Raw genomic sequence first — 25,861 nt, 5'->3', positions numbered from 1 at the left:
TGAGTATTTATTGAGTGCCAACTATGTGTCTATGAAGGAACATATTTTGGTTTGATGTATTATTAATTAAAATAATTTTTAAAAATAAATCAGAAAAAGGTAGGCTTTACTAGAGAAAGATACATAATTTCTCTGTAAATCTATAACATTTTATGTTGAAAGAGAAGATATGATACATGATACCAATTCGTCTGGGCTGTTGGTGTCAGAATGTAATACCTTAGAGTAACAGAATTTTTGAGAACCACAAAGAATTTCAGTTGAATCTTCTCCATCAGCACTTCCATTATTCACATTTTATACTTTAAAAAACAAAAAGGAAATGACTTTCCCAAGAGCTTAGATCCCAATCTCCTGCCTCCTTATAGTATCCTTTGAACTGTTATAGAGCTTCTGTCAATTTTAAAATAGTTGTATATAACACTGAGAAATAGTTTTGCCACTTGAGTTTGATGTCAGAATTTTTATATGCAAAATTTCCTTCCTGCATGGAATTCTAAAGGTTCTATTTCATGTGCCTGTCAGAATGCTAGGCTAGAAGGATTTTCAGAGGCTTTACGCAGTTTGCTAGGTATCCCAGAAAGTCTCTCTTGTACAGAAACACCTCCATAGCTTTAACAGATTGTGACTGTTGCATTTGAAATGTTCCTTTGTTAAATTTGTTAAGTTTAATTTTGTTTATGAGATTTTATTGATGTCCCTGAAGAGTTCTGAAAGACATAAATGAGATTATGCCTTGGTACTTGCAAACATATATAATTCACCTATCTCTTTTCAGCCTTCTTGTCCCTCATAAAGAAAAAGATTGAGGCAAAACTTTTAGCTTGCTTGCCTTTACAAGTCACCTCTTTTAGCTTCATTGCCTCCTATTCAGTTCTCAGTATTAGCCTATTTCAGAAGGACCTTTATTTTCCTCTACTTGGTTATCTGGGTTTATTTTTTAAATTAATGTTAAAGAAAAATCCATTCATAATGTTGTCCAGTGTTTGTTACAAAGTAGGATTTAGCCTACAAGCCATAGTTTGCCAACACCTACCCTACATTTATATTAATTTTTAAGTTTTTGTTTTGTTTCCCAGGTGAAACAAATGCTCAAATGTCCAGAATGACTGAAGAATTATCTGGGAAGAGTGATGAACTGATTCGGTACCAAGAAGAGATCTCCTCTCTCTTGTCTCAAATTGTTGATCTTCAGCATAAAGTTAAAGAAGTAGGTTCATTCATTCATTCAACAGATGTTTGTTAAGCATTGGCCTCATACCGTGCACTCCGCTAAGTGCTAGATACATTAAGCAAAATAAACACACTCCCTACCCCTTTACAGTGCTTTAATCTGATTACTGTTCTAGTCTTTCTGTGTCGTGAAATATGAATAACTACTTTCAACTTACTATTTCTCGTGGCCAGGTGGGGTTAGATTTTCCTTAGAAAGTTGTGATGTGAATTATTGACAAATGATCATTGTCCTCTGAATACCTTAATAGATTTTGTATTCTGCCCATTTTATTGCTCTCATTTGGCTTTTAAAGGGTTAGCTTTCTATAGGTCTCTAGACCGTACCCCTGACAGACACTCTTAAGATGTCTTTAAAAGGGGCGCCTGGGTAGCTCAGTCGGTTAAGCATCCGACTTCATCTCAGGTCGTGATCTCGCGGTTCGTGAGTTCGAACCCCACGTCGGGCTCTGTGCTGACAGCTCAGAGCATGGAGCTTACTTCAGATTCTGTGTTTCCCTCTCCCTCTGCCCCTCCCCTGCTCACGGTCTGTCTCTTGCTGTCTCTCAATAATAAATAAATGTTAAAAAAAAAAAAAGATGTCTTAAAAAAAAAGAGAGTAGCCTGTACTTTATATGGAAAGGCTTCACTTGTCTCTTTTAAAATGTTGTTAGCATGTGATTGAGAAGGAGGAACTGAGACTTCACCTACAAGCTTCCAAAGATGCCCAAAGACAACTGACAATGGAGGTAATCAAATCTTCCTTTATCTTGTGTAATATGGTGGGGAGAAGAATGAAGAGTTTGTTTCATCTTCATGAGTAAGAATGATTAAAGGTAATTACTGGATTTTAAATAGCAAGAGATTAAATTATGAGATCTAAGAAGTAAAGCAATTTAAAAATTCTGTCCCTAAAACTAATAACATGACATCTTTCTTGATTAATAGATATAAGATTCTGTAGGAATATGTGACCCTTTTACCAGTTTACCTTAACCCAACAGTTTTTAAAATAATTTCTAATAAGTGTTTTTGCAAAAATGTCAGAAGAAATACCAAAAATCTTTTGCTTTCAATCCAAATAAAAATTCTATGTATTAGATACAATTTGGTGGTTCCCTGGCATACGTTAAGAATCACCTGGCAGAATGAGTCTTAAATAGAGACTCCCAGGCACCAGCCCCAAAAGTTTCTAATTGAGTAGGTGTAGAATAAGGGTCTAGAATCTACATGATCCACTCCACACACCACACTTGAAGAAATACTCTGAAAATTGTGTACTCTTTTACCATGCTTATGTATCTAACTATAAAGAAGATTCTGATATAAGGGAGAAGAAACTACTTGTTTAGGATAATTGACCACCCTGGCATCATATACAATACTTTGTAGGCTTGATCTTGTCATTTACAGACTTCAGAGTGACATTTAAAAATATGCATAGCTAACATTATACTAAACCTAACTTGACCATAGCTATTATTCTTCCTCTATAAGTTTTTTTAAGGGTTTGAAGCATTAAATATTGAATTGACAATAATTATGATTACTTCAGCTACATTTCAGATTTTTCGGGGATCATATTTATGTATAATTCTGGCCAAGACATTCCTAATTCTGGTGACTTGAAATATATATGTATACACTCTCCTTGCTTAGTTTGTTTTGGAGTCTTTGTATTGAAAGTGTTTCATGAGGTTATCTAGCCCTCTGGATAAAATTGATACTTATCCCAATGAGGTTTATTTTCCTGTTGTCATTTTGAGAATGAAATGAAGTACACTAATTACCATCCTTTTTTTCAGCTGCATGAGTTACAAGACAGGAATATGGAGTGTCTGGGAATGTTACATGAGTCCCAAGAGGAAATAAAGGAACTTCGTAGTAGATCTGGCCCTGCTGCTCATCTTTACTTTTCACAGTCATATGGAGCTTTTTCTGGGGTGAGTTTTTCTGGGAAATATGTTACATATTTAAGGAAACTTTTTAAGATTAGATTGTCCTGAGAGTGATGTGGTTTCTGGTGGTATAAAGTATCTTGAGAACATTTGTTTCTGTCCTTGTTTCTGGAAGTCATTTATTCATTTAGGCTTTAATTTGTATATTTACATCTACCTTAATACTCTTATTTATGGTAGCCTTTCTTCTAATAGATGACCTTCCGGGTTTATTATAATATATGAGATGAACCCTAAGGAAATTAGGTTTAGGTCTGTGTACCATAGAGCTACTTAAACTTGGGTCATCCTTACCCTAGGCCCACCACATGCCACTTATTCAAATAGTACTCTGAACATCTAAAACCTATTTCAACAGATCTCAAGTCTCTTGGTATATTTCATGCTAGTTAGAGTGTAAGCCCCATGAGGGCAGGATTCATGTTTGTTTAATTCATCAATATATAGTATTATTTGAATTAAAGAGATTAATGAAAACTTGTGAGTCTATGCCAGAATTTATAATATTGGTTCAAAGAATTATTTTAACAGTCTAGTTTGTAAATACTTATAAGCAATTCTGTGAAATATTTTAAAAAACTGAAACTATAAATTATAGTAATTTTTTGAAGAATATGGGAGCAAGACTTTGGTTTTTAACTTTTTATTTTGAAATAATTTTAAACTTAGACTAATACTACAAAAATAGTACAAAAACTCTCATATATCCATCTAGATTCCCCAATTTTTAACATTTTACTACATTTGCCATATCATTCTGTTATATTTTTTCTGGACCATTTAACAGTAAGAGACACCCTATTAACTCCTAATACTTCAGTGTGTATTTACCATAAACAAGGACACTCCTATATAACTACGCTACAGCCGTCGAAGTCAGAAAACTGTCATTGATATACAATACTATCATCTCATCCACAGAGCCCTAAGTTTAAATTTTACCAGTTGTCCCAACAATATCCTTTGAAGGATATGTTGCATTTGGTTGTTTCAAAAGGCCTGTTTTACATGCCTTTCATTACCTTTGTAGCATGTCCTCAGATTGGGTTTGTCTAATGTTTCCTCATGATTAGATTCAGGCAATTTATTTTTGGCAGAAATAATGCCATGTTCTTCTCAGTACACTGTAATAGGAGGCTCACATTGTCTATTTATCCCATTACTGATGATGTTAAATTAACTTTACTAAGTTAAGGTAGTATCTGCCAACTTTTTCTATTCTAAAGTTAATGTTAATTGATAACTAATTAAATTAATGTTGCTAATTAACTTTACAATGATGAAAATTGGCAGATGCTACCTTAGCCAAGTGATCAAAGTTACTATTTTGTGGGAAGATACTTTAAGATCTATTTAAATATCCTGTTTTTCTCAGCAAACTTTTATCTGCTAATTTTAACACCTAGGGATGGTTCATATCTGACTCAGTTTTTACTAAGATGATTGCCAAATGGTGATTTTCTAATTCCATCATTTTTTCAACATTTATTAATCAACATTTTTTTGTCAGAACCTCTCTGTCTCATTTATTTATTCATTTGTTCATTTAGTTATGTCCGTATGGACTCTTCCTATTTTAGTCAATGGATTACAGTCCATTATTACTAATTTTTATTTTGATACTTAAATTGTCCCAGATATGGCCAGCATGATCTCCTTTAAGTTCATCTTGCCCTTTTCCTGTCCCAGTCCTGGAGTCAACCATTTCTCCAAGGAGGTCTGGTTAGTTTTAATGAGGAATGATATTTAGAATTCAAGATCTGGGTCCTGTGTGTCCATTGCCACTAGAGTATCATTACTTCTAGTCCCTCTCAGCAGATAGAGCTAGAAAATATATGTATGTTCATGCATACACCCACTGAAACACATCCATATCTATGTTCCAATCCATATTTATGTTCATCTGTCTACATGTATTTAAAAACATGAGTTCACACCAGTATCTCCAATTCTAGCCATTGTCAGCCCAGCCTCACCGAGCATGGCACTCATGCCAGTTGAATCCTCATCTCTGACCAGGGAAAAGGAAAACTTGCTTATTTTTCCTTTAATGATTTTTCTACATTATAAAAGCCATACATGTTTATTATAGAAAAGTTAGAGATTACAGAGAAGCAAAAAGAAATTGTGAAATACTGTCAAATCCTGACTTCCAGAGAATTATTGGCATCTTGGTTTATAGCCGTTCGGATCTTTTGGTTTTTTGTGTCTACGTAGGTAATATATTCTGTTTATCATATTGGTTTTTCCCACTGCTCGCCTGTAAAAAGATATCATGAAAAAGAAGTTGGTTCTTGTTTAAAAGTTACATTTCCAAAATGCCTCTTTTTTTTTTTCTTTGCATTTTGGCCTGTGCCTATTTTCTTGTGTTTTCTTTTATTGTAACACCAAAAGTATTGGACCCTGGAGACTCTGTTAATTCATGTAAGGATAACCCATTTCTCCTAACCGTCTTCTTACATAATCAGTATAGGAATCTCACACTCTTCTTCTTAGGAATCCCTGGCAGCTGAGATTGAGGGGACCATGCGTAAAAAGTTGAGTTTGGATGAGGAATCTTCTCTCTTCAAACAAAAGTAAGTACAATCACATGTATTGTTACCCCGGCACTGGGATGGAATTAAAAAGAAGCCACAATCCAAAGTGATAGGTATTTTGAGAATTCAGTTGTAAATCTGCTTAGTATTCAGTTTTTTTCTCATAGTGCTGACATTTGGGGGTTTTTTACATATTTTTTAAATGTTTATTTATTAGAGAGAGGGCAGGCAAGCAGGGGAGAGGCAGAGAGAGAGAGAGAGAGAGAGGGAGAGAGAATCCCAAGCAGGCTTTGTACTGCCAGTGCAGAGTCCAATGTGGGGATCAATCTCACGAACCATGAGATCATGACCTGAGCTGAAATGAAGAGTCAGACATTTAACCAATTGAGCCCCAAGGCTCAATAGTGCTCACATTTGTGAGAGTGTTCTCTTGGTCTGAAGCTTATTTTCCAATAATTTCTCTTAAAATTTAGAGGCTAGTCGGGGTAGTTTTATTTTCAATGAATTGTACACGCGTGTCTCTTTTCTAAAGCACTCCAGTGGTAGACAGTGGCAATAATGAATACTACTTCTTTTTTGACAGAGCCCAACAGAAACGGGTATTTGATACTGTCAAGGTTGCCAATGACACACGGGGCCGCTCTATCCCATTCCCAGCTCTGCTGCCCATTCCAGGGTCCAACCGTTCAAGTGTCATCATGACAGCAAAACCTTTTGAGTCTGGTTTGCAACAAACAGAGGACAAAACCCTCCTGAACCAGGGGGGCAACTCAGAAGAGGTTTCAGAGTAAGAAATATAGATCATGGCAGTTATCGTGTATTTCTTATGGCATTGACATACCAGATGCCCATACTTATATTCCAGCATTGTTCTGTGCTATTCCAAGGAATTTCTGGAACTGTCAGTTTTCATTCAGTAATGATGCCCAATAGCATTATTTGTAAGACAGATCATTGACTTCATAAAAGTTTTTGGAGTAAAAAGGCTACATTTAATTAAGTATATTCAAAACAGAAGTTGCATTGAAGTGTAAAATTCTTTACTACTTTCTTCTTCAGTGTGGCAAAGTTTGAATCTAAATCTTCATGTTCTAAGTCAGATTTTTTTGAATCTGTTTGGTCATTGGCAGTTTATGCATAGCATCAGTGACACTTTCTCATAACCCATGCTCATAATCTCAACTGCTTTGGTGCCTTTAGGATAAACAATAAACTTGAATACCTATTGAGGAAAAGTAGGTTGCTCTTAACTTCCTATTTGTTTAAACTTAGACTTTTTCCAGCTTTCATTAATTCATCTTATTGAATTATAAATAACTAGAAATTAAACAGCACTACTGGAAAGTCACCTGAAGGCTTTCGAAAGATAGGTATTTTGTACCTGAGAGAAATCTTCCTAATGCAGAAATCTATCCTAGGACATACCAAATACCCAACAAGTATTAGCTGCTATCAGTAGTAGTGGTGGTGGTGGTGGTAGTGGTGGTGTTTTTACCATTATTGAATCCTCATTGTGGACTAGGAGCTAAATCTTATTTAATACTGTCAACAACCCTGTAGTGTAGGTACTATACCTTTTTAATTTACAGTTGAGGGAAGTGAGGCTCAACTCACTATGTAGGTTGCCCAGGGTCACTCCACATGAAGGTATTGGTCACATCACACTGTTGTAGGGTCACATTTCTGTAAACTACAGATTTGGTCCATGGATACACTTTGGTTCAAAAATAAAAATATTTGTGTTTCAAAAGAAAGAAAGAAAGAAAGATTTCTCATCCTGGGTTTTCTATTGTATTTCAGTTTGTACCTATAGTAGCTTTGTGTGTCAATACTGTGTCGTTGATCATAGTTACCTTAGGAAGAGATCAACAGTCAGATCTCTGTGAATTCACATAGAGTAGCCAGGAGCAACTACAGTTTGGCTTGCTACTCTTTCTTTTGATATCAATTGTTAGATACCTCCGATTTCAAAAATATGGAAAAGGAACAAATGTGTTTACAGAACTATGAAAATATAGTATTTACAAATCTTGGGGGTTTTTTTAAATGTTCTACAATATTCGTGGAGGATTACATGGCCTAAAGCAAGTTTTTTCACATTTTATATTTTGAAATTGTTTGTTTTGCAGTTAATGGCATGTCATAGTTTAATGGGTTGCATTTTTTCTTTCTTAGTAGTACATAAAATAATGGTACCTCTTGCAATCAATGGTTTTATAGATTCAATGCAATGTGATAATGTTTATTTTTCTGGCTACCTGAACTCAATTTATATAGTCATATCCGTAGTTTCATAAGTTAAGTGACTATACTTATCATAGTGAGCATTGAGTAATGTTTATAGTTCTCAAATCAATATATTATACACCTGAAACTACTGTAACATTGTATGTTAATTGTACTCCAAAAAAATTTTTAAGTGAAATAGAAAAATTAGTAAACACCACATAATAACCAGTATGTTTTTATTTATCTGAAGTTGCTTGAAATGATCCATAAAAAATGACATGTAGTATTAGTGATTTTGGTTTATTGTTATTATTTCTGTATTATTGACACCTAAGAAAAACACTTTGATATCTAGGAAAAAAATGCTTTGAATTTAATCAGTTTCTTAAGCATTCACTATTGTAGAAAAGAGAAGTCTAGGTTGTGCTTCTCAACCTTACCCTCACAGATCAAGTCAGTGAATGATTTTCCCACAGGAACATTCAGAAGCTGGGTCAACCAGGACCCTCTGAAGATAGTGATTTGGCTACAGCACTGCATCGCCTTAGTCTGCGGCGACAGAACTACTTAAGTGAGAAGCAGTTCTTTGCTGAAGAATGGGAACGGAAGATCCAGGTTCTGGCTGACCAGAAAGAAGGGGTTAGTGGCTGTGGCACCCCCACAGAGAGCCTTGCCTCTCTGTGCACCGACCAGTCAGAGATCACAGACCTCAGCAGTGCCAGTTGCCTTCGAGGTTTTATGCCTGAGAAATTACAAATTGTCAAGCCCCTTGAAGGTAATAAATCAATAAGGGCCATTTGTAAGCCCTGTTGGTTATTAGCCTTTCCTTTTCCTGGAATTAAACCTTGTATTGTAATTATAAGAAGACTATGTACAAGAGATACTTTTATTATCCCTAAACCTCATTTGTGTGACAGTGTATTATAGTACTTTGTGGAAAAAGTGTGTGCAGAGATCTGCATTCTCCCATCATCATTCATCAGTATTTTTTTAATATAAATGTGATGGAGAAAGAGCAGTCTTTTCTTTTGTCCTTAGCTAAGAAATATCATTGACGGCAGTTTTCATGGTAAAACAAATGGGATATAATAAATAAATGAAAATAATATAGGTGTAATACTTTACCTTTCTATTCAAAAAAAGAGTTCCTTACCCAGGAAGTGTCATTTACTTAGAGATGTGTGTGTCTGGGTTGCATGGTTTTGTTTTTCCAGTTTTTGCTAATTTCTTTTCAGTTTTTGTTCTCTCCTAAGATAGAATTTGAATTCAAAATAAATTTGTTTTATGGAATATTGATTACCTTCAAATGATTCTGTTATTATCATAAAAGAGTCTGCATTAGACAAAATTTTGAGTTGGTAATCTATAAGGAACCCTCAAACTCAAAGGTTCTATAAGTTAGTTTTATTCATTAATGATCAGTTCAGGTATTTGTCAGAGTTGCCCCCTTAGGATGAAATGTCTGCAGTGACATAATTAGACATTGCATCTCGTGCAGGTGCTTGGGATGGTCATTTGCCAGAGTTCATAGATAAGAACCATAGGGATATATCTTCCTTTTAGCATCTCCTTCACTTTCCTACTCTGCCTGAAGAGCCTGGGGAAAGGAGAGTCATGAGCAGGATGGGGAAGAATACAAAAAATAAAACACTGAAATTCAGGTGTCTTTTAATGTAGGAGCCTGGCTTTTGACTTCAAAGTTCATAAGCGTAGTTTCAAACCAAGAAAGTATTGATTTTTGTTCACCTGGGAAAATATAGCCCCACCTCTGAGGTGCATATCTTCTTTCTCATCACTACCTCAGCATCCTAGTTCCTATCAAGGGTGCTGCCTTGACTTTTTCACCCCTGCTTTAGGTGTCCTTTTTAAAGTTAACTTTTGAAATTGAAAGATTATTGTTCATACCTTTAGCATCTTGTCAGTCTTCCACAGAGAACTTCATACAAATTTTACCAAAACATTAAGACCGAATAAGTAGTTTTATTGTTAGCCTTAATATTTCACACATTATAATTTTAGCCTCTGTGTCAAGATTGAATACTTGTTGGGAAATTTAAAACATGCCTTGTTGTTTTGTTTGTTTGTTTGTTTGTTTGTTTGTTGGCCTTGCACGTTCAGGATCACAAACTTTGCACCACTGGCAGCAGCTTGCTCAACCAAATTTAGGAACCATTCTTGACCCACGACCAGGTGTCATCACTAAAGGCTTTACCCAATTGCCCAAGGATGCCATCTATCACCTCTCAGATTTAGAAGAGGATGAAGAGGAAGGTATCACTTTTCAAGTGGAACAGAACCCTTCAATATCCAAGCCAGTAACAGGAATCTTCCTTCCACCCATTACTTCAGCTAGTGGTCCAGTTACAGGTAAGAATAGTGCTTGGTGAATGTAGTCCAATAATTTTGCATTCTGACTTAACAGTATGGTCGCGTAACTATCTTGATTTAAATCTAACTGGAATGTACTCAGTCTTTAACATAAGAAAATAAAAATCTATAGCAATAGTGGCCCTTCTCATTCTACTTCTTAACCAGCCTGCATAAGTAGATTGGGCAGAGAGAAAGATCAATTCGGTCAGTGGTTCATAAACTTTTTGAGCTCAGGATCTCTTTACATCCTTAAAAAAAAATTGAGAATTCCAGAGAGTTTGTCTTTGTGAATTGTATCTACTGATATTTACCATGTTAGAAATCAAAACTGAGAAATTATAAAAATATTTATTAACTCATTTAAAAATAATAATTACATGCTAACACAAATAATATGTTTTATGAAAAATAGCTGTTTCCTTTACATAGTGAGAAGGTATTGTTTTACAATGTTGTAAGCCTCTAATTTATGGCTTGAAAGAAAATATCTGGATTTTCATACAGCTTCTACATTCAGTCTATTATAGTATGTTGCTTTGCTTGAAGAATATAAAGAAAATGCAGGCTCACACAGAGGTGTAGGTATGAAAGGAAAGAGTATTTTAATAACCCCTTCAGGTATTTGTGAATATTTTTTTGATATTACACCAAAACTTGATACGTAGCAGTTTCTTTGTAGCAATATGGAATCAAAAACCTATCATACTTTGTTACATTAAAGTCTGTTGGTCTATCCTACACTTTGAATGCATCTTTTACCCATGCATGATTTTATAACTTCATGCACTAGTCATTTGGAAAATATTGGTTCTCTGAGTTATGCACATCTCTAAATGTTAACATATTTCATTATATAATATATTAAAATTACATTACTATCACCACCTATGTCATCAGATAAGTCTTTTACTATTATGAAGCTTTAAAGCTCCCAGGGATGGATATAAGTTCTGCAAAACTTGAATTTTCACTTGAAAGTGCAAGTGACAGCAAATCCTATAAGCTATTTTTATTTATTGAAGAGACAGGCTCACTACCTTCATTTCCAAGAAAATTTCTGCCACATAGCCAAGTCTGAATAACTAGTTTGTTAGTTGTTCTTTCAGTTAAAAATGGTGTTCCATGAGAAAATTTCAACTCAATTGCCCATGTGCTTTTTCCTCTAGATGACCATTGTATCTTGGTATGCAGCAGAGTGCTTAATACTAACTTCCCATTTAATCACACAGAATTTAAGATACAAGGGTCAAGATTTAATAAGTAGTTTTTACTGCTTCATCAAAGACGTTCTTGTGTGAATCTGGCTGCTTTTTTTTTTTTTTTTTTTTTTTTTTTTTTGCTATGGTGGGTGAACAACAGTGAAAAATATTCACATAGCTTGGTGCCATTGCCTTGATTTGTGCTAAGGTGTCAGCAGATTTGCTCACCATTGCTTTTGTACCAACCATGCAAATGCCAACCCAGTCAAAAAGGCAAATAGCATCTTAGGGTTGCTGTGAAAGTAGTTTTGACCTGTGGATTCCCATAAGGATCTGCAAACCACACTTTGAGAACTGCTGGAGTAGTTTGACTAGAAAGATTGAACTGACTAGATCTTGTTTGGGATGTTGGGGACGGGGAGTTAATGTACTTTTTCAAAATGTGTTTTTTTCTTATTTCCAAGCTATTTTTAATCCCTTTAAATTACAGTTTTAAAGTATTGAAGGATTCAACTATGTACTAGCCAGGTGATACTAATACAATATTTATGTATATTTCATTTCCAAATTTAGTGGTTTTTGTACAAAATACCCTTGATTAATGCTATATTATTAATAGTGATGAACGTCTTACATTATTAACCTAGTCTTTCAATTTTTTTTGATTCCACAAAAATCTCTACTTCAGTTGCAACTTCAAACCCAGGAAAGTGTCTGTCATGCACAAACTCGACATTCACCTTCACTACCTGTAGGATATTGCATCCTTCTGATATCACTCAGGTTACCCCCAGGTAAGGGGTCTGGGCAATTTGAGGCCTAAAATTTCTTTCCTTTTGAAAACTTTGTTTTCATGAATTTACCTTTAAAATTACTTTCATGTAAATCTCAGATTTTTAATTAATGTTCTATGATCATTTGTCTTTAGGATATTTTCACATTGTATCTTCTCCTTTGATCATTATAACTCTTCAAAGTGGCAGGGCAAGTGAGTATGTATTGTGTAAGTGAAAAACTGAGACAGAGAAAGTCTAGGTAACTGGTCCAAGTCAGAGAGGTAGCAAATGACCCAACTGCAGCCCAGAGTAAGCCAAGCTCTAAGATTCGAGGGACTAGTCCTCAGCACAAGACTCCCCTCACTTCTGACACCACTTGCAAGTTCACAGGGTTCCCAGAACCATTCTCGGGTTTCATAATTTGCTAGAAGGACTCACAGAACTTTCTGAAAACATGATGCCCATGGCTGCTATTTATTACTGGGAATGGATATAGGTTAAAATTAGCCAAAAGAAGAGATATAATAGGTCAGAGTCTGGGAGGGTTCCACATGAAAAGTTTCCCTTGTCCTTAGGATTTATTACTTTCCTAGCATCGATGTGTGATAGTACGTGCAGAATATTGCCAACTAGGGAAGCTTACCCAAGCCTCAGTCTCCAAATTTTTTAGTGCATAGTCTATTGGTTGATTGATTGATTACCCATTGATTGATTACCCATTGAGCTCACTTCCAGATCCAGTGACCTAAAGTCTCCACCTTAAACCACATGGTTGTTCTCTCTGGCATGGCTAGTCCCCTCCCTAAAACTATTGGGTGTGGCCAGGCTCACCCCAAGATCTAGTGTGGCCAGCTTTCATCCTGAGCAAAGACACTTCTATCAGACATGGCATAGATTACTTTCCAGAAGCTTGAGGGCAAAGGCCAGAACCCTTTGGGCAAGGCCAAATTATTTACTACACAGGCTAGAACATGAATATTCTGACACATAATTGAGGGATCTTATTCAGCCATATTGCTGCTATTTCTGGCCCACCAATTCCCAAAAGAATTGAAGGTACTTTTCAAAGGTATAGAGAACATTGCAGGGATAATGTTAACTAGAAGTAGAGGAGAAAAATGAAGCAAAGAGGAATCAAAGGTAAGGATATAAAATGGATAGAATAAAATTAGTATACAAGTTGTAACATAAAGTCTTATATACTTGCTAGTGTGAACCATGTATCTGAGTCTTAACTTTCTAGCTGCCATTGTAGAGGGAAATAAGATTATGATTTACAAGGTATGTAAGAGCAAATCAATTATTTCGCAAAGCATTTGGCTTTCATCCAATAAAGATCTCAGTATAAGTCTGTAATGAACAGGCATATGTGCAATTTTTCTACTTTGTTCTTATAGTCAACAAGATAACAAGTTTATAGAATTGGTTCCTGGGAAGACTCTCAATACAAGTTGATACCATCATATGAAGTGTACAGTTTGGGAAAGGACTGGCAGTTCTACAGTAAAGTAGGGACAGGGAGGTGGGAAACTAGGAATAGTCTGTAGATGGCATCGTATTAGAGATTCTTAGTTGGACTTGTTTAGTCAAGAAGCCAAATATGTTTTTAGTTATTTCTTTTATACTAGTTGGTACTTTAGAAAGTTCATTAATAAATTATGAATTTTAATAATTTTGTTCATAATCATTAGAATTTTGTTACCTTGATATACTGAGTATTTTATGTTAAGTGAAAGTTTGTCTATTAAATACTGATAACATTTGCTTAAGGGAGGAAAATTGTCTACAGAAGTCGCTTCTCCATTCTATCACCATTTCCTCGAGTACATGATTTCTTAGTTTTTTTCTTCCTTTCTAACAAAACATAAAATAAGAAAGTTTCTAATAGTTGTTAAAGCTTTTAATTATTTTTATTTTCCAAGAAACATATGTTCTAAGTCAAGGTTAAGAAACATTTGTTCCATGGGTATCCTTATACTACTTTTGTCTGGAATTAACATTCTTGAAAATGGACATTTAAAAAAATATTTTTTTAATGTTTATTTATTTTTGAGAGAGAGAGCCAGAGCATGAGCAGGGGAAGGGCAGAGAGGGAGGGGGACACAGAATCTGAAGCAGGCCCCAGGCTCCAAGCTGTTAGCACAAAGCCCAACACGGGCTAGAACTCATGAACCGTGAGATCATGACTTGAGCTTAAGTCAGACGCTTAACCGACTAAGCCACCCAGGCGCCCCAAAAATGGAAGTTTAATCATTTCAACTTTTATTAGTTCTTAGTAATATAAAATTGAAAGATTAAAAGGAAATAAATTTCTCTTTAGAAGAGCGTCTTAGGTTTAATATAAAAGATTGTATTTTCTAAAAGGTTGGAGAATTAGTTACTTATGGATTGTTGTCTCTGGTGTCTTTCACTTTATAGAATGGATATAGTAGTAAAATTTTCTGAAATTTACTTCCTTTAATATTTTAAAATTTTTTTGCTTTCAATTTTATTTATTTTGTTTTCAGCTTCACAGGTGAATTCTATGAAATATTTTTTAAATATAATTTATTGTCTACTTATTTATTTTTTAAATATCATTTATTGTCAATTAGCTAACATACACATGAAAAGATGCTCATCAGGGAAATACAAATCAAAACCACATTGAGATACCACCTCACATTGGTTAGAGTGGCTAAAATTAACAACTCAGGAAACAACAGATGCTGGTGAGGATGTGGAGAAACAGCAACCCTCTTGCACTGCTGGTGGGAATGCAAAATGGTGCAGCCACTCTGGAAAATAGTGTGGAGGTTCCTCAAAAAATTAAAAATAGAATCACCCTACGACCCAGCAATAGCACAACTAGGAATTTATCCAAAGGATACAGGAGTGCTGATTCATAAGGGCACATGTACCCCAATGTTTATAACAGTGCTTTCAACAATGGGCAAATTATGGAAAGAGCCCAAATGTTCATCAACCAATGAATGACTAATATTTTAATTTCTTTTATTTCTTTTTTTAAACTTTTTTTAAATGTTTATTTATTTGAGAGAGAGAGAGAGAGAGAGAAAGAGAGAGAGAGAGAGAGAAAGTGAGTAGGGGAGGAGCAGAGAGAGAGGGTGACACAGAATCCGAAGCAGGCTCCAGGCTCTGAGCTGTCAGCACAGAGCCTGACGCAGGGCTCAGACCCACGAACTGTGAGATCATGACCTGAGCCAAGTCAGACACTTAACTGACTGAGCCACCCAGGTGCCCCTAATTTCTTTTATTTCTATCATAAAATTTAGTCATATTCCCAAAAATATATATTTTGAATTAAAATTTAAGAATAGAGTACAGTAAACTTTTTCATAACCTATGAAAAGAAATATGTTTCATTGTTACAAATTACAAATAATTAACCAGTCATTGAAGTAACATCAAAAGTCTTACTCTTCAGATCTTTCCACAGAGTTTAGTTATTGATACATTGCCTGTGCCTCTATATTTACTGTGGATAACTAATGTGATTATTTAAATGCTGTTTAGAAATTACTTTTATTTTTAAACCTCTCTTTTCCTTCTTTCTTTCTTTCTTTCTTTCTTTCTTTCTTTCTTTCTTTCTTTCTTTCTTTCTTTCTTTCTTTTTTTCTTTTCAAAGTTCTGGGTTCCCTTCATTATCCTGTGGAAGTACTGGTAGCAGTTCATCAAACACAGCGGTGAATTCTCCTGCTATGTCCTATAGACTCAGCATTGGTGAATCTATTACCAACAGACGAGATTCTACTATAACATTCAGCAGCACCATGAGCTTGGCCAAACTTCTACAGGAACGAGGCATTTCTGCTAAAGTGTATCACAGCCCAATTTCAGAGAACGCCGTCTTCCAGCCTGTCCCCAAATCCCTGGCTATTCCTTCCACACCACCAAATTCACCATCTCACTCACCCTGCCCTTCTCCTTTACCCTTTGAGCCTCGAGTGCATCTCTCTGAAAATTTTTTGGCCTCCCGACCAGCTGAAACATTCCTCCAGGAGATGTATGGTTTGAGACCTTCCCGGAACCCTCCTGATGTTGGCCAGTTGAAGATGAACTTAGTGGACAGGCTGAAGAGACTGGGGATAGCCAGAGTAATCAAAACCCCTAATGCACAGGAAAATGGAAGAAGCCAAGAGGCAGAAATTGGTCTTCAAAGACCAGACTCTGCTATTTATTTAAATTCAGGTAGCAATTTATTGAGTGGACTGAGGAGGAATCAGAGTCTTCCAGTCATGATGGGTAGCTTTGGCACGCCTGTATGCACATCCTCGCCAAAAATGGATGTCCTGAAGGAAGACTGAAGTTCAGCAATTAACTGATCTCTTAAACAAATTAGCACATGAAGGATAGATTTGCACTGATACATGTAGTCTGGTCTGACTGAGAGATAAGGAATGTTGCAGATGGATTGTGAATGTGGAAAGGGGAAGTGGAAGAATGGAAACAGAATTGAGATGAGCCCCTAATGAATGAGGTCTAATAAATTGCAAGTATAGATGAATGAGTTATGAGTGTTTGGAGGCAGAAAAGGAAGAAAGGTTTAATATACTCCTTCAGTTGAATGTTCCTATCTTGAAAATAAAAAGTGACTAGACAATAAATTCAGTAATACCGAAATATGCCAGAGATACTAAACTTGCTAGAACATTTATTCCTAGTAAACAAAAGCAGGAAGAACCCAGGTTAGGAGATGGGAAGAAAAAGGGAGAAGCCTTGACCATTGCCTATAAAAAGCTGTACTGCAGGGTTGCTGAGGTAAGCCCTGTCTGTTACTGAGACAAGGAAGATGCTTTTATGTTTTACCCTGTTAATGTCTGGATAAATTACATATCCATCAAATGGTATGTACACAGCGTTAGCAAGCAAGGAATTTTATCTTTTTCATAAAATCAGAATAGTGGAGACTCTCTTTTTTGCTTTCCGTTTTCAAGCCTTTGAGCCACTGGGAGCCCAAACGACCCAAATTCCTTTTGTATTTGTGATTAATAAAAATTCATTTTTAAATTTGTATTTTTATACAACACCTCCCAAAAAACAACATGAATTGGGGGATAATGATGTCCTTTAAGAAGGAAAATATGGGTAAGTTGGAACCAAGGAAACTTGTTTTCAAAATATTTTATTTAGATAAGTACAGTGGCCAAGAAATATGAACATAATTACATGGCTTTCAAATTTCCTTGGAGACTGGAAGGGGTTAAACCAGAAGTGCAATCAATAGGAATTAGGGAATGTTGTGTATTTATGTCTGTACGTTTTTTTGTAAGTAAAGTTAGTTGCAACTAAACTTTTTCCAAAGTGCTATGCATATTTTTCATTAAAGATGACATGTATTTGCACAAAATTTCTCAGGCATATTAAATTATTATAAGCTGAAGTAAAACCCAGGTGCTTGCTTTGAGATTGTGGTTTTTTTTAATTGTAAAATTAAAATACATTGTCTTTTTCTTGGTATCTGTAGAATTAGAGAATGAACTTTTTAATGGGGAAGTCAAAGTTTTTGCTTTTTTTCTGGGAATCTTTTTTTTTTTTTTTTTTTGTACAGATTCTATGAAATGGCAAAGTGAAACTCGGGAATTCGGTTTCAGTATTCATCAGTGTGACACAAGCTGTGAATTGGGAAGAAACAGATCTGTTTTACAAACTGTCGCTAATCAAGGCCTATTCCTCATCATGACGTGGCTTTCTCTAGGCAGTACAGTTCAGAAAAAAAAAAAAAAAAAAAACCATTATGTGAAAGGCATGATAGAGAAGAGATGAGGGTGGAGGCTAATTATTTTGTTATTAAAAATGGGAGGCATATTAAGTGATCTTTTTGGTGGTTAATTTGCAAATGTTTTGCTCCTTACTTCTGACTTAACCGGAAGGCAGTTTTGTGAAGCATTCTTGATGAGAATCTTGCTCTGATTCCCATCCATACACCTATTCTCATGCCTGCAGAGGATCCTTACTTTCTCCTCTTGTGGTGCCTCTCCTACATAAAGAGCTGTGTGTTCAAAAGGGTAGAAAAACCCACATGTGTGCATGGTAAGAATGTGTGAGTTTACCATGCTTTTTAGAAGCTTAATAAAACTTTTCTAAATTTCTTAAAAACAAAAAGTGAAAGTGCCCTTTCCGCCTTCTCTCCCCTTTTGTTAGTCATGCTGACATCAGCAGACCTTACATTAACATGTTCAGAAAGGATTCTAGCAGGTCTCCCATAAGTGAACATAAGTGTCCCTGAATGTGGTAGGCATTAACCAGAAGAATTCCATGTTTAAAGATGTTTAAATTTCCAGAATATTCCAATTCACTTCTAAAAAATAGTATTTGAGTTCTACTTCATAAAATAACTCTGGGGTGCTTATTTTAGCAAATTCTTAAAGCTTTTTATTTATTCTCTAAGAAAATAATCTTGCTGTTGCCAGTTTCCAAGAAACATCGGGAAATGGGTAAATGTACAGCCAGAGAGTAGTACAAAGTTATGAAATTATCAGATTTATGTATACTATATAAATAGCTGTAAACTAAGCTAGATTTTGGAGTGTTCTGTATAATTAGTATACTTTTTTAATAACTGATGCTAAAATGATCATTTTGGAGGCAGGGTGAGGGCATATTCACAGCCAAATAAGCACATCTAATTGAAGTTTCAGTTTTTGAAAACTAGATTGATGTTACTGTTTCACCAGAAACATAATGATTTGTATACTGGCGCATGCTTGTCTCTAAAAATGAATGTTGTGAAATTGGGTTTTACTGTTTTTAAAGATTCCATCTAAAATCATTTTTGGTACAGCCTGAGAATCTCTATTCTAACAAAAGTGTGCAAATTATAGGAAGAAGACCTGGAGCCTTATAGTAAGTTTCTCCTCACTTTATCTGTTACACTTGAGTACTGTTCACATTTTAGTTTTTCTGTATCAACTGTGTATGTACTTTTATGCCAATATAAGAAACTCCAATCTTTTTTTTCTCCTTTAGGAAGATTCTCAGTGATTATACCTCAGGTATTTCTAAGTATCCTGCTCTCTATAGGAGGGATACCTTCATGGGCTCAGAATGAAAAGTTTCCCTGAATTATGATGATCTCAAATCTTATGTAGTAGCCTTAGGCGTTGGTCTTAGGGAGAACTTCATGACCATCGTTAAAGTAGCTGTTGGTTTTTTTTTAAGTTTTATACTCTGTGTTCTTGATTTGACATGAATGAACAGACTTTGGCAAAGGGAGGAAATAAGAGGCAGCTCACAACAAGAGCCTATTCTCTATAAAAGGTGTATTTTGTACAGTATTCATTCAAAGTTTGCTATTTTTTTTTTTTTTTTGACCGTTCTGATACTTGGTTACTAATATTGACTTTTGACATCTGGAACTGGAGCTCTCAAGTGTTTAATGGCCCACGCCTTTGATGTCAGATCCCACAGGCCTGCAGTCCCAAGTGCAACACCACAGTGTCTACAGCTGAGTGGTTGCATTGTGGAGCACAGCTGCCCAGGAGTGGTGTTGGAAGTGCCCTCTGGGGCAGCCAGGGAAATTCTATTGTTTGATATCTAGGGCTTGACTTTGTCAAACAGCTCTTTGTGCACCTACCTTTGCTTTGTCAAATGTAAATCAGATAATAAACATGAATATCTTCTTAAATTTTTGTCTTTTGGTGTTTTTGTCCCAGTGCTCTTCACAGATTATCCTGAATTGAGGCTTTCCTTTCCATTATGTTGGTTTTGGTACAGAAGACAACCTCTGTTTGCCAAAGCAATACAAGACAAACCAATTATAAGTCATATGTAGTAAACAGGTCTTATTATATTTTCTGAAATATGTTTAAAAAGAATAAAGGGAGTGTTATATATGCCATATTGTTTCCTTAGCAAAGTAACAGCAACAAAACATCATTGCAGATCTTTAATTTGAAAAAGACCAAAGCAATTCTTTTCCTATAGTCCACAATTTACTGTTGATACTCTTAGCTATTTAGAAACTGTTTCCAGCAGACAGTCTCTCCTTTGCTGTCCTGCCTGTGCTCCCTTGTGGTGTATTCAGTTAACTTCTTTCTCTTTTGTTCTGCCTTGGGTGAATGCTTTCACTGCCCATGCCACTGGCCCCACCCAATTGTAGCACCCCATATTTGGTGAGCCTCTGCTGGCCCAGGACTCTTACTGGATTCCTTAGGAATTTCTTGGGACTTTCCCTCCTCAGTGGACCAATTCTAGTACCCCTTGGGAAACTGACAACCTCTGGCAGAGGTTACTCCTCAGTGAGGATCAGAAGACCCACGGGGAGCCCACTGGACTGTCCTTGCCCAAAAGAGTGATGGATTTTCCCTCTTGTCCTTCATAAGGACCCTTCCCTCCCTCTCCTTTCTCTTTTTAGCCCTTTGGTCATCTAGCCCTAGTACTCCTCAGACAACTGAAGATCTCTGGCCAGGGCAACTCCCTGGTATGGTCTAAAGGTGTGAGGATGAACAAGTCAGACTGCTAGTGCCTGTGAGGGCAATGGACCCCTTTCTTCTCCCCCAACTCTGTCTCTTCTTAGGTCTCTATTCCCAACTTGCTTATTTTGGAATTCCCCCCTCCCTTTTTTGTTCCCACAGATCCAGCTGCCATCTTGATCTATAGCAAAACATATTCCTGTGCATCTGAATGGTGAGTCCTTCCCTCTCCTTTTTTCTGACCCTAACTGGCCACCACATGTCCAGCTTTCTCTGTTACAGGGACACCCCAGCAGGGATTGCTGTTGCCACTTGCTGCAACCCTCTCCTTGGTGGAACACCCCATTAGAGTTGGTTGCCCCATTTAAGGTCCAGTCCTTTTTCAGGTCATTGGGATGCCCTAACTGAAATCGTGACCACGAATTGGAGCTCCATTCCCTGTGGTGGAGCACCCCTTTGGGAATCAACAGTCAGTCTTTTTGACTGTGAGACAAACCCCCCTCTATCCCTTTGGACTCACCCTTGGGCTATATTCTTAAGAACTGGAATAAATTTGACACCCAAATCCTGAGAAAAATGTCTCATCTTTTTTAATGTAATATTTCCTGGCCTTAATAAAAACTCCCAGATCAAAAGGTATGACCCGTTCATGGAATCCTTTCATATAATACTATTTTCCAGCTTGACCTCTTTTGCTGGAACTCCTCCAAATGGCCAAAAGTCCCACGTATTCAAGACTTCATGGCATTGTCCCCAAATCCCAATCTCTTCAATAACTGTAGAATGTGTCTTGCTTGGTTTCATGGCCATCTGACCCTGTGGAAGGCTATCAAACCTGATACTTTGAGGTATGCTAAGTTAAATGATAGGTTGAATTGAATTCATTGGATATCTAAGTCTTTTCCAAATAAGGTAGAATACTAAAGCAATGGTTATTAAATATAGGTTTATCTGCTTTTGATTTCTTCTTACAGAGAAACTAAAGATACTTGGGTCTGTTGGAAAACATGTTTTGTTTCTTACTGAAAGTTCTATGGGGGCACCTGAGTGACTCAGTTGGTTAAGCATCCAACTCTTCAGCTCAGATCATGATCTCAAGGTTCATGAGTTTGAGCCCCACATTGGGCTCTGCACTGGTGGCATGGAACCTGCTTAGGATTCTCTCTCTCTCTCTCTCTCTCTCTCTCTCTCTCTCTCTCTCTTTCTGTCTCTCTGACTCCTCCCCCATGCTTGCTCGCTCTCTCTCTCAAAATAAATAAAAATAAACTTTTAAAAAAGATTGTACTATGAAAAATGCATGTTCCTAAAAATCATGAAATATATTTATAAATTTGCCAGTCTAAAGAATTCTAGTGTAATAGTTCACAACTGGTTACTATTTAGTTTTCACTGGAGACTAAAGTTCTAAGAGTTAGAATTCTGCTGTATGTAATTAAGACTGATGGAAATGATAAGGAAAGCAACTCTGTGTAGGAAAGTAGGAGACATGTAAGAAAGGTATAAGGAATGAGAACATGTTTTTGTTTAGGGGAAAAAGAAGGTAATTTTGTCCTAAAATGAGACTACTTGTTTGGAGAGAAAAGACTTAGGACAAAAATCTGAATGCAAAAAAAGTTGTAGAGGATCTGTGAAGTCAAAGCTCTAGAAAAGAATTTTATGTGTGGTCAGGACAAACTAAGGTTGAAATGAATGGGTTTTAAAAGTACACTGGTAGGCAATTAAAATTCTCCTTTTCTGTTAGAAGACAAAGTTTCCTCAGATTGTTGGTCTGCTCTTGATAAGAAAATGAAACAAAGTTGTTTTTTTCTTTTCTTTAGCTGCCCAGAAAACCAAAGTTTTTATGTTGTATCTTTATCAGTTCTTTAATGATCTATAATTCTGTTTGGTATGTGCTTTAAAACTTTCTAAGGGTTTTAATAAACTTCCCATAGGTTTAAGTTGTAAATGAAGTGGGTTTATTTTGTTTTTGTTTTTTACTAATTAGGCTTGTTTATTTGGTATGCTAAGTTACTTGGGAAGCACTGTCAAATAAATGATGTTAAGCCTTAGGTTGTATTGTATGGGTAAATGCTATAACTGTCTTAGAAACTACATAAAATCCCTAAAGTTTTAATATGTTCTGTCATAAGGTCATTACTTGAAGTATTGAAATGTTCTGTGCCACAGAAATAACTGGATTTCCGTGTCAGTTGCATTATAATGAACTCTCAGATCTTTAACCATGTCCATTTCTAAGGGTTTTTTTTTTTTTTGTCATTTATAGTTATTGTTCTGATGCTCTTGCGAAATGAGTTTTTTCTGTAAAGAAATTCATGAAAAGGACTTTTGCAGGGGACAAGTACAGGTATTTGATATCTTTAAGATTGTAAAGCTGAACTGGGTAAGAATTTCCAGAACTAACAAAAAAAGCTGCATCCAAATAACTAGAATTAATAACATGGGACTGAACGAATTATGGAAGATTATAGTTTTTGTGATTTTTGTTTGAAGCATTGCTAGTTCTCTAATGTTTGCTCTTCCAGATTGAGAAAGTTTTCTCTTAAAATATCTATGACTTACAGAAATGTGATAAAGTAGTCCTTTAAGGACAAATTGAAACATTTAACTCTTCTCCCTACCTGAACCCTCTGAAATTCACAAACTCTCGGTGAGTATTCTTTGTTCCATGGCAATTATAATTAGTTGCATAAGTTCAATGAGAATCTATTCTCCTTGCAACAAGACACCATTGGAAACACTGGTTATATTACCAAGGCTTTCACTGGAATGTCGTATTTGCAAGAGACATGCATAGACTCAGATATAACCAGACTGCTATAAGGAATTAAGGTTGACTTTATGAAGCCAGTAGAGTCCCATGGGAATGTTGGCCTGATACCTTGCTTCCAGAGTTCTCAGCAGCCTTATCAGCTAAGTAAGGAACATCACTTCCCAGCAGAGGCAGGAGCCTCAGGATATTTTGGGGATCTCAAGAAGAGGAATTTGCCCAAATCTACAGGTATTGCAGACATGTCTGATGGCTGGCAAGTATTTGTCTTGGCTTCTGGCTTCAAGAGTGTATTAAAAGTTCAAATCAGTGAAACTAAAAGGCAACCAATAGAATGGGAGAAGATATTTGCAAACAACATAACAGATAAAGGGTGAGTATCCAAAATCTATAAAGAACTTATCAAACTCAACACTCCCCCCCCAAAAAATAATCCAGTGAAGGAATGGGTAAAAGACATGAATAGACACTTCTCCAAGGAAGACATCCAGATGGCCAACCGACACATGAAAAAATGCTCAACGTCACTCCTCATCAGGGAAATACAAATCAAAACCACAATGAGATACTACCTCACACCTGTCAGAATGGCTAACATTAACAACTCAGGCCACAACAGATGTTGGTGAGGATAAGGAGAAAGAGGATCCCTTTTGCATTGTTGATGGGAAGGCAAGCTGGTGCAGCCCCTCTGGAAAACGGTATGGACGTTCCTCAAAAACTAAAACTTGAACTACCCTACGACCCAGCAATTGCACTACTAGGTATTTATCCAAGGGATACAGGTATGCTGTTTCAAAGGGGCACATGCACCCCAATGTTTATAGCAGCACTATCAACAATAGCCAAAATATGGAAAGAGCCCAAATGTCCATCAATGGATGAATGGATAAAGAAGAAGTCGTATATATATACACGATGGAGTATTACTCGGCAATCAAAAAGAATGAAATCTTGCCATTTTCAACTACGCGGATGGAATTGGAGGGTGTTATGCTAAGCAAAATTAGTCAGAGAATGACAAATATATGACTTAACTCATATGAGGACTTTAAGACACAGAACAGATGAACATAAGGAAAGGGAAGCAAAAATAATATAAAAACAGGGAGGGAGACAAAACAAGAGACTCTTAAATATGGACAACAAACAGAGGGTTACTGGAGGGGTTGTGGGAGGGGGATAGGCTAAATGGGTAAGGGACATTAAGGAATCTACTCCTGAAATTGTTGCATTATATGCTAAGTTGGATGTAAATTTAAAAAATAAATTTTGAAAAATAGTGAACAAAAAAGTGCATTAAAAGTTCAATCTCAAGATTCCTTATGAAAAGTTCCAGCAGGGGCACTTGGGTGGCTCAGTTGGTTAAGCAACCAACTCTTGATTCCAGCTCAGGTCTTGATCTCATGGTTTCATGAGATCGAAACCCCACATCCAGCTCTGTGCTGACAGCACAGAGCCTGCTTGGGATTCTCTCTCTCTGTCTCTCTCTACCCTTACCCTGCTGACGTGTATGCTCTCTGTCTCTCTAAATAAATAAACATTTTTTAAAAAAAGAAAAATAGAAAAGTTCCAGCAAAGCAAATTTTAAAAAGGTCTATATGATCAATCTCTATTCTTGCTGACCTTATGTAAATAATTAGGCCAAGTTCATTAAAATTGGACTTGTTTCTTAAATGAATTAGTCTTGATTTGACTACTTCTAGAAATAAGTGTGAATTTAGAGAGAAATTATATTTTAATAACACTTCTGCAGATGTTGAATTCTAGTTCTGATTGTCTTTAAATGTTTGTTGTTTACCTAAGCTAGACAACTTGAGATAAACTTCAGAGAAAGTGTCACAATAGCTCATGTATAGACAGTCTTCATGCTTGTTATTCTGTGGGGATAATAACAGAACAATGGGCATATGGTTATTTGAACAACTGGAAAATGGGATGGACTCCCTAAGAATTGTTTAACCCAACTATTACCTTAACAAATTCTGTATGTCTGGGATGACAAAATTGCTCCTTAAGAGCCAGAATGGACTCCACTCCATGGGGTTAAATATAGACTTATGGAAATAATTGATGGCCCCACTTTCCTTGTGATTGGATTGGATGATGTACTTGGGGATGCCCATACCCCCAGACAGGTTTTCTCCCACTTGCCAGTGATTCCTCATAATTGGGATATTGTTAAGGTTAGACATCAAATAAAGAGGGCTCCCTTAGCCTTATTTGTCCCAAGAGCTGCCTCTATTGATATAAAATTGCAAAAAGAGGCTTTAGCCAAACATACGGTGGCCACATTTAACTAAGCCCAACATGCCGTCACCAATAAATTCAAAAGGTAGCCCTCCAAAACCAAATGGCCCTTGATATCCTGACTGCATCTCATGGAAGAATCTATTATT

At 36.2% G+C, this 25,861-nt stretch overlaps 1 protein-coding gene across 3 annotated transcripts in view; it reads left to right on the top strand.

The window, feature by feature from the left end:
- The window catches only part of TRAK2 (trafficking kinesin protein 2), a 63,844-nt gene extending 43,936 nt beyond the window's left edge, over positions 1–19,908 (top strand). For 2 of the 3 annotated variants that reach the window (XM_045034271.1, XM_045034269.1), the window contains 10 exons: positions 1,080–1,210; positions 1,887–1,961; positions 3,018–3,155; positions 5,667–5,746; positions 6,291–6,494; positions 8,413–8,711; positions 10,055–10,303; positions 12,194–12,299; positions 12,434–12,493; positions 15,910–19,908. In XM_045034271.1, the coding sequence (XP_044890206.1) occupies positions 1,080–1,210; positions 1,887–1,961; positions 3,018–3,155; positions 5,667–5,746; positions 6,291–6,494; positions 8,413–8,711; positions 10,055–10,303; positions 12,194–12,299; positions 12,434–12,493; positions 15,910–16,588 (2,021 nt within the window). In that variant the 3' untranslated portion in view covers positions 16,589–19,908. The remainder of the gene's footprint in view (positions 1–1,079; positions 1,211–1,886; positions 1,962–3,017; positions 3,156–5,666; positions 5,747–6,290; positions 6,495–8,412; positions 8,712–10,054; positions 10,304–12,193; positions 12,300–12,433; positions 12,494–15,909) is intronic. The other variant, XM_019838466.3, reaches the window with a different exon arrangement.
- Positions 19,909–25,861: the final 5,953 nt, after the last annotated feature.

The sequence above is a fragment of the Felis catus genome, chromosome C1, assembly GCF_018350175.1.
Source record: "Felis catus isolate Fca126 chromosome C1, F.catus_Fca126_mat1.0, whole genome shotgun sequence".
NCBI lineage: Eukaryota > Metazoa > Chordata > Mammalia > Carnivora > Felidae > Felis > Felis catus.
Note: the sequence above shows the minus strand (reverse complement) of the source record. Positions and strands in the feature narration are given on the sequence as shown.